The following is a 13,550-nucleotide window of genomic DNA, read 5'->3' on the forward strand; positions in this document are numbered from 1 at the left end:
CTACCGACTTAGAGGAAGTTCAGAAATGCATGCCCTGTCTACCCACTTCTGACAAAATCTACAAATAAATTAGGGTCTCCACAACTTTCTTCCAAATCACATTTAGAGATAAATCACTAAAACACTTCAGTCTTTCTGTTTGTTTAAACCAGTGCTTCTCAACTAGGAGTATTTGGTACCCGCCCCCTCCGTGGGGAGGGTGGGTTACCTTTGGCAATGTCTGGACACATCTCTGTTTAGCACTACTGGGGAGGGGATGGTATTGGTACTTAGTGGGCAGAGACAGCCAAGGATGCTGCTAAACATCTCACAGTACACCGGACAGCCAGGACAACAAAGAATTATCTAGCCCCAAATGCCAGCTGTGCAGAGGTCAAGATACCCTCAGTTACATTAAAACTCTATGCGGAAAGGAAGAAACCACTGTCTCCTGGGATGGGTCCAGGGCACTCCTCCAGACTGGTCATGAATCAAGGCATGCGAAACAAAGGATTCCAAAAACTGGCAAACAGAGCTATCAGTTTAGGAGTGGGATTCATATATGTTTACTCAACTTAACCTGCCCTGCCCCTTCCCCCGCCGCACGACTTAGGCACATGTGCCATTTCCTTCTTCAGAGGAGGAGACTAAGAAACAGAGATTGATCAGCTTGTTTGAAGTCTGGCACCTAGTGTGCGTCAGAGCCAAGATCATAATCCTTTGGCCTTGGAGTCTGTGTGGTCCTGAAACAGCGCTTCTCCATGTGGAACATGGAGCAGAAGCAGAGACTGCCACTGCACCTAATCCTCTGTGTAATCCTTGGCAAGCGCTTTATGAGCCATCAAAGAGCCAAAAGCAACATCCATTAATCAGAGACCAGTGTTGTGGTGTGCTGCTCTGGCAGAAATGCAGATCTGAAGCCTTAGCACTTTCATGATGCCTATCTAGCACTGCCTGAAGTCTTTAAAGGCTAGTGGAGGGTTATGGAAAGACACAGGCAAGTAGTCTGGTTATTCCTTTTGTAAAAACCATCTCTGAAGACTGTTTGCATATTCAGAAAATCATTCTAACTGTTCAGGTTTGTCCCTCCCAAATTATCTCACTTCCTTCCTCCTCCTGTACTTCTTCTCTTGCATATCCAACAACCATATAACCAGGAAATTATTTTTTTGTTCAGATTTGGTTTCTTCTGATGCCTCTAGTATTAAAATATAGTGATACTAGATTAACGTAAAGTTAACGAATAATAAATTCAACGGGTTAATGCCCCGATGATGGCACCATGTAGTTCTTCAAATACGGCCAGTACTGGGGGACACATTCACTCTCAACCAAATGACTAAACCACCATATCAGCACCTATTCTGATTCAGGTCCTGTATAACCCCTGGAAGCACATCTATGAGCAAGACATGGAGCTGAGGATCTTATAGAAAAGACAGGCAGAGATCTCTGGGGAGATTAGAGATAAAGGGGCAGGGCAGGGCACTATAGGGGATACCAAAGGGATCTACCTTCTTTGTGAGGTCAGGAAAGGCCTCCTGAACATGTGAGATGTAAGGCAATATCTTTAAGGAGCTTGTAATGTACTTTTTTTTTTAAGATTTTTTATTTATTTTTTCATAGAGACACAGAGAGAGAGAGAGAGAGAGAGAGAGAGGCAGAGACACAGGCAGAGGGCGAAGCAGGCTCCATGCAGAGAGCCTGATGTGGGACTTGATCCAGGGTCTCCAGGATCACATCCTGGGTTGCAGGCGGCGCTAAACCGCTGTGCCACCGGGGTACTTAAGGAGGTTAGACTGAGACCCAGCGTAATTAGAGAATAGGAATGGGCTGAGTGTAGATGGGATGAGACTTAAAGCAAAGGAGAGCTCTCTGTGGGCTGCAGAAACCACAGGTTTCCTAGTGGAGAGACCTCAGGCTGGGCCTTAGGTAGGATTTGGTATCATAAAAGTGAGAACATAAACAAAGGCCAAAAGGTACAGGCTGTTTGGAGTACCGGGTGTGTTTTAGGAAGAGGTCTTTGCAAAGTAAGAAGAACATTTTAAGATGCAGACACCAGAGATGATTAAATTGTCATTGTAAAGGAGGTCCTAGGCCTTCATTTACATTTTAGGGAAAGGTTTTCTATTCTGGTAATAACCCTTCTTCCAAGTTATCAGGAGTCAGGTGTCACCACTTCATCTGGGACCAAAGTGACCTTGCCATGACATTTTAGGTTGCTGCATTGACATTTGTTCCCAGAAGTTAAGATGAGCTGGATATGGTGGCTCTGATCTCTTCTCCCTACACATAAAGAGCCTGTGGGTTATGAGAGAGAGAATAAATAAGACAAGAATTTGTGAAGAAGGTGAACAATTGCTCAAGAAATGAGTCTGTGGTCTATAAAAAAAAATAACCTCCTTTCATTTTCCTTCAAAAAGCACATCCCTAGAAGCAGAGCTCAGTCTCCTAGTATCTGTGTTCAGCCTTCAGTGCTGGGAGGGAAGGGAGTGTGTGTGTGTGTGTGTGTGTGTGTGTGTGTGTGTGATAGATATGGGTGGAGCTGTGAAAAAGAAGGGAAGGCTGGAGAGGAGGCTCCTGTGCTTCTGTGCTGGAACAGGGTGGGGTGTGGGTGCCACTCAGCATCACAGGCCTTGGCCTTGGGGCTGCCAATCTGTACAGCAGACAACTAGGAACCACTGGGTGTTCATGGTTTGGGTACAGGTGACATGGCAAAAACTAACTTTGAAATGGAATAAAACTGGCAACATTTGGAGGCACTCAGAAATTCATCTTAATGACTGAAGAGAAAGCCTACAGGCAAGGGTAGAGATTGGCTAGTGCACTCTTGAAGATGGGACATAGGACATGTGAAGTGACAATGTAAAGGAAGCCTAGACTACAGTGGTGTCAACTAAAATGGAAGAGCAAACTCAGGAAAAAGACATAGCAGGCTCTGGAAAGAACACAGGTCCTTGGACATGTGGCCTGTGGGCTGACAGGCACAGAGGAATAGGCCTGCCCTATGGGTAGGGAGGTGATGAATGCATTGAGCTTGAGGCTGTGAGAATGTCAAGTTGTTCAGAAGAGAAATCAGGTCAAAGTTAGACACCAGAGAGTTATTGGCTTAGACAAGAGAGGTGAAACCAGAAGAATAGATGAACCTCAAAGACATGAAAGATATTCTTTCTTGAGCACCTGCTGTGCCATGTACTGCATTGAAGCTTTCCCATGCACAATTCCAGAATTCTCCTGTCACAGGTCAGGGACTCTTATCTCCATTTGCAGAGGAAAAAATCTGAGGAGTGGAGATCCAAAGGACAGACCCAAAATGGTATAGCCGGCAACTGGGAGCACTAGGATTCCAATCCGGCTCCATCTCGTCCAAACTCAAGGTCTTAGCCACCACACTTCTGGAAGAAGAGTAGAGGGCTGAGGACCCAACAGTGCAAACACCCTCAGTCAGTGCAGGGGAGGAGGAGAAGCCAGTGAAATGCCCAATGAGGTTGGAGGAAAGCCAGGACTTGTCTAACAGAGGCCTGAAAGCATGGGGCAGGGTCCCTTTGACACAAGTGCCACCAGACAATGCATGAAGATGAGGACAAGGCCTTCTGTCACAATATATTAAGAAATTTGGAAAAACAAGTGACTATTTCTTAATATTTGATCTGAGTTGTTTATCTTATTTGGAATAGACTGGAAAACCAAACCCCCAAACAATCACTTCACACACAAAAACCCGAAACACCAAATCATGCATATACTTTACCTGAAGCTGTCCCTGGAGGAGAGGCTGGCTTTGAGGAGTTACTTGGCTTGGTGGATCTATTCACCATGGGAGCTTAAACACACAAATATATACATACATATAACAATCATAGATACGGTCTATTGTGGGAGATTCACACTTAATGGAAAAATGCATTGTGGAAATAGTGGGGCAGATCAGGGAATTTGTAAAGAATGGGAAACCCACCTGTTAAATATATAAGCCATGAAAGAAGCCTGAAGAAACTTCTTCAGAATAAATATACTAATGATAAAAGGGATAGTCAAATTATTTTATTATCGGGATTTTGTTAAAATGAACTCTGGCTTGGAATTTCATTTGCCAAACTGGTGGTCTAGTTGATGAGAGAGTTTTGTTTTCTTCATTGAGAGAAGTGTATCAAACCAATAGTGAAGGGAACAAATTCGCACCTCCCCTGCCACATGCAACACAGACGATTTCTCTTGGATTTTATGGGGTTTGGGGGTGGGGAGCAATTTCTGGTTTCGTGGTGATGAGTGGCTCAGGAATTCAAATGGGTCTTGAAGCTGTTGGTGATGTTCAGAGAGGCCAATAGAGGGTTGCTACAGAAGGGTAGAGTAAAAACTGATTATGACAACTTGAGAGTTGAGTTTGTTAGATGAGTAGGCATCGTTTCTACAGGATCCTATCCTCCGCAGCAACTAGGTCCACAGTGAACATGTTATGCTGCACTCCTGGCCTGAGGGTAGATGGCACTGTCTTTTAAAGAGAATTTGTCTTCACACGTGTTATTCCATGAAGGGTTTACAACCAAAGCAGTTCCCATCACCTAGATAGCACTACATTTCAAGAGTCAGGACACAGAGAGGATTTCGCTTTCTCATTTCTTCTGTCCTCCGTGGACATTGCTCTGGTGCAATACTTTTGAGGCCAACACTGTGGCCTGTGGCTCTGCAAGGATTGAGTTCTATGAGAAATCCATTCTAAGTGAGGACAGTCAGTTAACTAAGAACCTAGATGTTTTCCTAATTTGAGCTGGGAGGATTAAAGCACCAAAGTGGATGGAGGCAGAAGGGTGTGACAGAGATGGGTCTCTCGCAGATGCTCTGCTCCACCCAGGGAGGCAGATGCCGCCACCATGGAGGATAGAGGCCTGGGCCCCACGCATTGTGCACCCCTTGCTGCTTGCTACCAGATAATCTCAGACACCCCCCTCAACCACTAAACATTTCAAGTGCTTAAAACTACAAACTCTTGCCTTTTTCTGCCGGGAGCGAACTGCCTTCTGTGGGGTGAATGTAGTTCTCATCTCCATCCTCCACAGGGACCACATAATCCACCTGGAAGAAGTACAGAGGTGAATGAGGAGGGAGCTGTCCACTCTGGCCAGGTTTATTATCTGGGAAGGAGTTTTTTTTTTTTTTTTTAATATCTTTATTGAGATCTAATTCAGATACCATTAAATTCCTCTCCGTGTAGTGTAGAACTTGGTGGGTTTAGTGTATTTGAAGAGTGTGCAAGCATCACCACAATTTAATTTTAGAACACTTTCATTGCCCCCAAAAGGAGCCCTGTCACCTCTCACCTACCACTTCCCCAACCTAGTCAACTACTAATCTACTTTCTATCACTAAGATTTTCCCATTCTTGGCATCACATTAGAAATGGAATCACATAATGTGTAGTGACTTCTTTCATATAGTGTACTAATTTCAAGGTTCAACCATGTAGCATGTTAGTACTTCATTAACTTGTGTGGCCAAATAATATTCTGTTATATAAATATACTGCATATTGTTTATCCATCTGGTGGGGGACATTTGGGTTGTTTTCACTTTGGGGGCTATTATGAATCATGATGCTAAGGACATTCATGAACATGTTTTTGTGTAAATGTGCATTTCTCTTGGGAATATACTGAGTGGTGGAATTGCTGGGTCATATGGTAGCTCTCTGTTTAAGTTTGAGGAACTGCCAAACTGTTTTTCCAAAGTTTTCCATTCCATTTGCACTCTTTTCCATTCCTACCAGCAGTGTAAGAGGGCTCCAGTTTCTCCACGTCCTCACTGACACTTGTTATTGTCTATCTTTGAATATCGCTATCCTAAGACATGCAGTGGTATATAACTATGGTTTTGATTTGCATTTATGATGGTTAATGATGTGGAGCATCTTTTTTTTTTTTAAGATTTCATTTAATTTTCATGAGAGACACAAAGGGAGAGGCAGAGACACAGGCAGAGGGAAAAGCAGACTCCCTGCAGGGAGCCCGATGCAGGACTCCATCCCAGGACGTTGGGATCATGATCTGAGCTAAAGGCAGACCCTCAAACACTGAGGTGGTGCCCCCCTTTTTATACCTCCTTTAGATAAAAGCCTCTATGACTTCTTTGCCTATTTTTTAGATAGGTTATTTGTCTTTTTCTTTTTTGTCTTTTTTATTATTAGGTTGGAAGAGTTCTTTAAATGCTCTGATAGAAGCCTCTTATTAGGTATACAATTTACAAAAAATTTTCTCCCATTCTGTAGGTTATCTTCTTACTTTCTTGGTGGTGTCACCTGCAGCACCAACGTTTTGACATTGTGAATCCCACTTTATCTATTTTCTCTATTGTTGCTCGTGCTTTTGGTGCTATATGTAAGACACTCCTGTCTAATGCAAGGTTGTAGAGATTTATGTCCTTGTTGTCTTTTAAGAATGTTATAGTTTTAGCTCTTACATTTACATCTAGGATCTATTTTTGGTGAGTTTTTTCTTCTATGGCAGAACATGGGTCCACTCTCACATTTTTGCATGTGGATATAGTTATCCTGGCACAATTTGTTTAAAAATGATTCTTTCCCCACTGACTGGTCTTGGCAACTTTGTTAATAATCAGTTGGCCATAAATAAGGGGAGGAAGTGATTTTATATTGATAGGAAGCCAAGGAGATAATCAGATCCCAAATGTGGTTTTTTGCAACCCATCTTGGTGGGTAGCCCAGATGGCTTCTAGAGAAACAAAATCCAAACATTTATTGGCACTTATTAGCAAGTGCTCATCTGAGTACTTTACATGTGTTATTTCACTCAATCCTTACAACAACCCAATAAGGTAGGTGCTACTGTCAGCTCCACCTCAAGAAGAAGAAACTCGAACAACCCAAGGCATAGAGCAGTCGAGTAGCTTTCTCATGTCCTAATAGTTAAAAAGTAGTAGAGCTGGGATTCAAGAATCAGTTCAAGGATCCAGTGCCCATACTCTTATCCACTACATTCTAGGACCTTCTTGCCTTCCCCTTCTCTTTCTCCCCAATTTCTACCCTCTCTTCATTTAATTGCTATTGCTCATCTCTTTCTTTACCTCCAAATCTGACTTCTGTGACGTTGGGCAAGTTTTTCAACCCCTTTGCACCTCATCTGTTCCATTTTATTATCTATAAAATGGGGATGATAGTACCCATTTCATGGGGTTCTTGGGAAGGCTTGATGGGACAAATATAAAGCCCTCAGAACACCAGTTGATTTCTAGCACTCACTAAGTGCCAGCTACTCTTGTCCTTATAGCACAAATGCTTCTTCCTCCTACGTTTCGTTCCCTTCAACTCTCCAGTTAGCCTGTACCCCCATACTTTTCCTGTAATTTGTACAGCAGAGCTAAATATTTTTAGTTATTTATGCGTGCTTGACTTTTCTTTTCCTATCTGATGGTTCAGGCAGATCTTAATGTTGGCCTATTTTTTCTTTTTTAACCTCTTTCTTATCTTGACTGTCCATCTGCCCATTCCAGAATGCAGCCTCCTCCATACTTCTCCTTTTCCCACTGGTTCATACGTGCCCCAGCCACCTCCACAAGGCTGGTATTAGCAAAACTCTGCGTCTCCCCACAGGGGTCCACTGTCAGCTGTTCACGGAAATGGAGAGCCTTATATAACGTACCACCGTATTCATCCATATTCTGTGTCTGAATTTATATCTTCATATGGATTTGCCAAGTGCTGAAAGAATTTACAGTGAGCCCCTAACAGCAAGTCTCTGCATCCTGTCTCCTGCTCAGCTTCTTCCTGCCAGCCTCTTCTCACCCCAAAAAGTCAGCATTGCCTCTCAGACAGACAGACTGAGGGCTGGCAACACATCCTTTCTCTCTCTGTCAGCTGCCTCTCTGACTTAAATGAGCCCTAGCATAGAAGTCAGAAACTAAACCACTTCCAGACGCAGGCAGGAGACAGTTATGGGGACGGGTGCGGAGGAAGGATGCATGCACACCTTATATGAGGGGTGGGAACTATGACCAGTGGAAACAGGGGTCAGGGATTGCCATGAGGCTCAGCTGCTTTCAGGCCACGACTGGCCCAGTGTTGCCAGGCTTTCAGTTTTCAGGAGAAGCTAGAAAATTGGATTTTGTAAAGAATCTAGAACATGCTTAGAAAGGAATATATGACACATGGAGTGCTTCCACGTATGAGGCACTGTATTTAGTGCTGTATATATGTTCTCTTACTAAATCCTTAAAGCAACCTAAAGAGATTAAAAACTGAGGCTCAGAGAGGTTATCTAGCTTGCCCAATGTCACACAGCTAGTAAGGGTCAAAGCAGCAATTTGGGTCTAAACACTGCCTCTATCTTATTTAAAAGTTTCTCTTTTCCAATTCCTGCTGGGCTACAAATCATATTAAGGTGCAAATGTAGGTTGTTGTACAACATGTTTATACATTATAGGTTTTGTCACCTACAGGCATTTAGAAACAAGTTATTTCTTCAAAAGCTGTGGTAAAATTATGTCCAGTCATATTTAAGAGTTGCCTTCATTGTTATTTTGCTTCTGAGGCTGTTCAACTTGTAGGGTTGTTCTAATGGCTAAGTTTGGGGGCTTGCCTTTGTCCTTATTTAAAACGCAAGGACCTCTGGAGCCACAACAGATTTAATAAGCCTTATCAGTCATTCCCACCACAGTCTGAATGAGTTTATTGGTTCCTTTTCAAACGGGAGCTATTCCATAGGGAGGAAGACTCATAAAACCTGGATGCTGACAGAAGAGAGATAATGAGCTAAACCCAGGATGGAGTTCTGGACAATCTGCAAAGGTGAGTCCCTGGATAGTAGTGGCTGAGGTGCCGGCTCCTCCATAGGTTGGGCAGGGCCTCCCTAGGACAAGCGGTCTCCATCATTTGTCTGCCCACATACCTGTGCATCTTATAGGAGAAAAGTGGAGAAGCAGAGAGAAAAGAAGATAGAGGAAAGAAAGCAAGGCAGACAGGGCAGAGAAGCAAAGGACAATAATGATAGGGAAATCTCTTATGGAGGAAGAAGATTGGCAGGAAACCAAGGGCGGGGGGGTGGGGGGAGGCTAGTAAAAAGGGCACAGATCCAGTACTGGTATTACCCACGGAGCATGGGAGTGAAAATCCTTAAAATAAGGCCACATATGCCCTTTTTAGGGAGAAAAAACCCCTATTGGTTTACCAGTGGAAAGTTAGAGGGACGGGTGGCAAGTGCTGGGTGGGGGAGGGGGGGGACATGGAGGAGGAAGGCATGCCAGAGGCCAGACCATCCAGGCCTTTCCCCCTCCCCCTGCATCCTGCTTTCCACTTCACTTCGCAGCAAAGCCTGGGGGACAGATTTATGTTACCTCATCCTCAAGTTCCCTGGGTTTGGGTGGGACTTGAGGTTTCTGAAGAGAAGTCAGAGCCGGCAGAGTGGAGGTCAGCCTGGCTTTTGCTTTTGGCGGAGGCCAGTCGGGCTTACTGGGAAGTGTCATGCTGATGGGCGGAGACTGCCTCTGGCTTGACCGATTGTCTTGAAAGGAACAACAACAAAGTAGAAGATGAAAGGGGCTCTGGATCATTCCCTGGGCCAAAGAATAAAACCACCACCAGCATCTATGTAGTCACAAATGATTAATCAGGGCATCCCTTACAAGTGTAAAATGGCATTTAGGCAAAAAATTTCAACTCCCTGTTGACTTACATTATAAAAACCAACAGAATGTCCTCATCAAAAAACATCCTCCCAGGGGAGTGATGGAGACCCACCAACTCAGGAGACCCAACCGCCTAGCACTCTGCCAAACACAGTGGATGGATGACCTTGGCAGGGAAGCCTAAGAGGAGTGTGCTTCTCAAAGGTTCACTTTGCTCCATGAACACTTATGGGCAGTGATCCTCAATCTTCCTTACACACAAGAACCACCTGGGGAACGTTAAGAAAATGCCAAGGCTCAGGCCCCACCCCAGACACACTAATTTGAACTTGAGGGGAAGGTCCTGGCATTATAGGTTTCAAAAGTTTTCCAGCTTTTTCTAAGTTGTATTCAGGGTTGCAACTACCCATCTGAGTGAACCTACACGTTCTTCCCCTCAATGATTTCCCTCAAATCATGGCGTGCCCGTGAGACTGTGTCCTAGGCATGCGTCAGGGAAGGAGCACAGGATCCAAAGTCAAATGGCCTTGAGTTGGGTCCCCTGCTCTGCCTCTCACTGTCTGGGCTCGTTTGGACTAGTTATTTATTATTCAACCTCTCCAGGACTCACATTTCTCATTTTTAAAGTGAGGATCCTAATAGCCATCTTAGAAGGGTTTTTGTAGGGATAAGGAAGAAAGCAGTGGAAACAGTGTGTCTGGCAGAGTGGAGGCCTAACAAACAGGACTAAGACACCAACAGGACCCAGTGGAGGAGTGAGGCAATGGAGTCTGTACAGTGGAATCTAAGCATGGATTCAGACTGATACATCACAGGAAAGTCTTATCATAGGACTAGCCTGGAGTCCTCACCCTGGGAACAGCCCAGGCACTCACACTGTGTCTGCCCCGTGCTTGCTGGGCTTCTTGCAACTGCCCCACCTGCTCTCCCCGTGGTGCCTGCTCCTGCCTTGTTGAAGGGTGTGGTTCACTGCATCATGTTTTATCCTTTACCTGTTTTCAACATTCATGATTTAGGAAAGATACCTTTCCTCTTTAAATGGGCAAGCTTTCTGTCTGGGGGTTCCATGGCTTATTGTGAGCAGCTGACTTGTGTGGAGGTGGTGAGAGTGAGAGGCGCCCACCATCTCGCCACCCCAGCTTGCCCCCCTTCCCTTGTGGCAGGCTGAGCGTCCAGGGTGTGGGGCTGCCTCACCTACATACTCGCCCCTGGCGAAGGGCAGGGCTGGGTGAACGGTTCTTGTCTCCTGCTCCGCAGGTGGCGGCTCGTAACTGTCGTCCCCAGTCTCCTCAGCAGGTAGCACGTACATCTCTGAGTCCGAGTGCTCATCTGGGTGTTCATAGTCGCTGTCCTGCAAGTGCAGACCCCATGCTCAGTGCCCCATCTATGTTCAGTTATCAGAACAGCTCTGGCTTTACGAGGTGGGAACTGCTCCCCCAGTGTAGGGACCAGAGAGCGAGGTTTGGAAGGGTTGGCTAAGCAAGGTTGGGCAGCCATCAGAGGCAAAGCTGGGGTTGAGGCCGAGCCTTTCTGCCTCCAGAATTTATCACCTGAACCACTATCCTGGGGGAGCATGTGGGCCATTTAACAGGAAGGGTGGCTGAAACTCTGTGTGTCTGCAAAGAAGAACAGTCGGAGATAAAATACATTTTTAAAAAAACAGAAAAGGACCCAATAAAATAGAAATAACCAATAGGTTTCATTTATCATGAATGCTGACAGTCGAGGGAACAGATTAGTAAGGAGAGGGTAAGGGGCTGCACAGAATACAGATACCTCTGAGGAGATGAGGTTTGTTTGTTTTTCAACGGAGCTGGCAAGCTGTGGGGGCTAAACTTTCTATCTGACCCAGAATCCATTGTCTTCATTTTTGTTTTCCTTGTTTTTAATATAAATTTTATTTAAGTCTATATTAAAATGATTGAATATTGAATATTCAATGTATATTGAAAATACATCAACACAGTTCAAAAGGATGTAAATCAAGTCTCCCTGCCTCTCAGTTCCTCCCCCAGGGCACAGTTCCTAGCTTCTTGTGCATTTTGTTCAGGGATCACTTAGCTAATACTTCACTTGTACATATATTCATGTGCAGGAAATATTTGATCCAGGACTTAAGAGGTCCTTGGCCCACACTGCCTGACACACTGTGAGATGCTCACACGATTCGCCCATGAACACGCAGGGCAGGAGCACAGTATGGCAGCAGTGAATGATGAGTGAGGGAGTGAGGGCTGCTCTTCTCCTCAGTCTGGGGGTGGGGGTCGGGGGGTGGGGTTGGTGAGAGGGGAGTTGTGGAGTGAATAGGACAGGGACGGAGAAAGGCTGACAAGAGAGCTTTCCCCAAGCTCCCTTACCAGCAGGTAGGGAGACTCAATAATCTATCCTGACCAGGAATATGAAATTAGGCTAAATAGAATACTGGTAATGGTGATTATTACTGTAACTGACACTTCTATGCACTGCATACCTCAGGTGCCCCTTACCACGATTGTAGGAGTTTTTTTTTTAAGTCCTCAGAGAAAGTGAGGCATGATGAGTTGAGTAATTTAAGTCTGCGATCTGTGTTCTGGAGAAGCCGTAGCTGTTCTCAGACCACCTGGGAGGTGGAGTGGAAGCAGAAGGGTGGCTGGGGATAAGAGCCTGGCTTGACAAGGCTCCTCCCACCCAGCCTGAGGCTGTTGGGACCCCCCTCATCCTGGCCTATGCAAGGACATGGTCACTGTTGTGGCAGCATCCTAGGGAGACGTCGGTAACGTGCTGAGAAACGGTTGCTCTAATAACCATCTGGAAAGTGAAAAAAAGCAGTAGGCACCCAGACACACGGGCCCGGGTGGGAGCTGGTTTGGGTGTCCCACTTTGTCTCAATTGTCGTGGAGCAGGCACCGGGCTTCCTAGACTTGATCACCTGGAGGCTGGGGAGCCATGTGCATCCTGGGGGGGCGGGCACGGGGGTCCTACAGCCCCTTGGGCAGACTGAGATGACCAGGCTGGCCGAAGGCGCAGAGAAGGTAGAGGTAGAGCGACTTCACATCAGCTGCTCCTGGCAGCCCAACGCTGACACTGGGCCACCTCCCAGACCATAAGCCCCATGAGGACTACTGGGCTGAGACAGTGTGTCCAGGCCCCAGCATGCAGTGAATGAATGAGCTGAGCTGAACCCCGGGCTCTGAAGGCAACTGAGGAGGAGGACGTGGGTGCTCGGAAGTGCTGAGCTGCCCCTTCATTTGGAAGGTCTTTTCTGTGGGAGGCTACTTTGAGGCCCTTCCTATTTCCAGCATAGTGAAATGATTGCCTTTTAATCAAGAGAATTAGAGGGGAGTCTCTTCAAACTTCTGAAGGAACAGTTTAAAAGAAACCTCCCCTCAAATTATTCTATATTCTGACAAACAAAACTCATTCTTTCATTCATTCAGTTAATACTTGAGCAAGTGGAATATGTTGGACAGTGGGATGGAAACTTTGAAGAAGGGAATGTGTATTCAGGCAAAAGCCTTGTCAAATTATCCATTCATTCATTTGTTCATTCAGTTAATCAGTCAATATTTAGTGAGCACCTATTGTGTGCCAGCCATCGTGCTTGACTTTGAGCACAGTCCCTGCCCTCACAGGACTTATATTTTAGCAGGGGAAAACAATGATAAACAAATAGTGACTAAGAGATAATAAGTAGAAAACCAAACATAAAACAGCTATCACTAGTGGTAGATGCCCTTGAGGGAATGTTCAGGGTCCTGAGACAGAGCAATGGGGTGCGGGATTCTACATCAGGTGCAGCAAAGGCCTTCCTGAGAAAGAGTGAAGCCAAGCCTGAAGGACAAGAAAGAGCAGAGCAAGTGAGGAAGGATGGCGACGCTCTTCGCTTCCCCCTCTCTTGCCTTCTTCCTCTGCCTGCCAGAGGTCCACGAGTCTGAAATCACTTAGCAGGCATGACCCTG

General features: G+C 45.5%; 1 protein-coding gene across 2 annotated transcripts in view; it reads right to left on the reverse strand.

The window, feature by feature from the left end:
• Positions 1–13,550, reverse strand: part of BLNK (B cell linker) — a 77,741-nt gene that overhangs the window by 22,569 nt on the left and 41,622 nt on the right. For both annotated transcript variants that reach the window (XM_038578381.1, XM_038578382.1), the window contains 4 exons: positions 10,807–10,963; positions 9,322–9,488; positions 4,971–5,052; positions 3,731–3,802 (listed from right to left, as the gene is read on the reverse strand). In XM_038578381.1, the coding sequence (XP_038434309.1) occupies positions 3,731–3,802; positions 4,971–5,052; positions 9,322–9,488; positions 10,807–10,963 (478 nt within the window). The remainder of the gene's footprint in view (positions 1–3,730; positions 3,803–4,970; positions 5,053–9,321; positions 9,489–10,806; positions 10,964–13,550) is intronic.

Source organism: Canis lupus, chromosome 28 (assembly GCF_011100685.1).
Source record: "Canis lupus familiaris isolate Mischka breed German Shepherd chromosome 28, alternate assembly UU_Cfam_GSD_1.0, whole genome shotgun sequence".
Classification (NCBI taxonomy): Eukaryota; Metazoa; Chordata; class Mammalia; order Carnivora; family Canidae; genus Canis; species Canis lupus.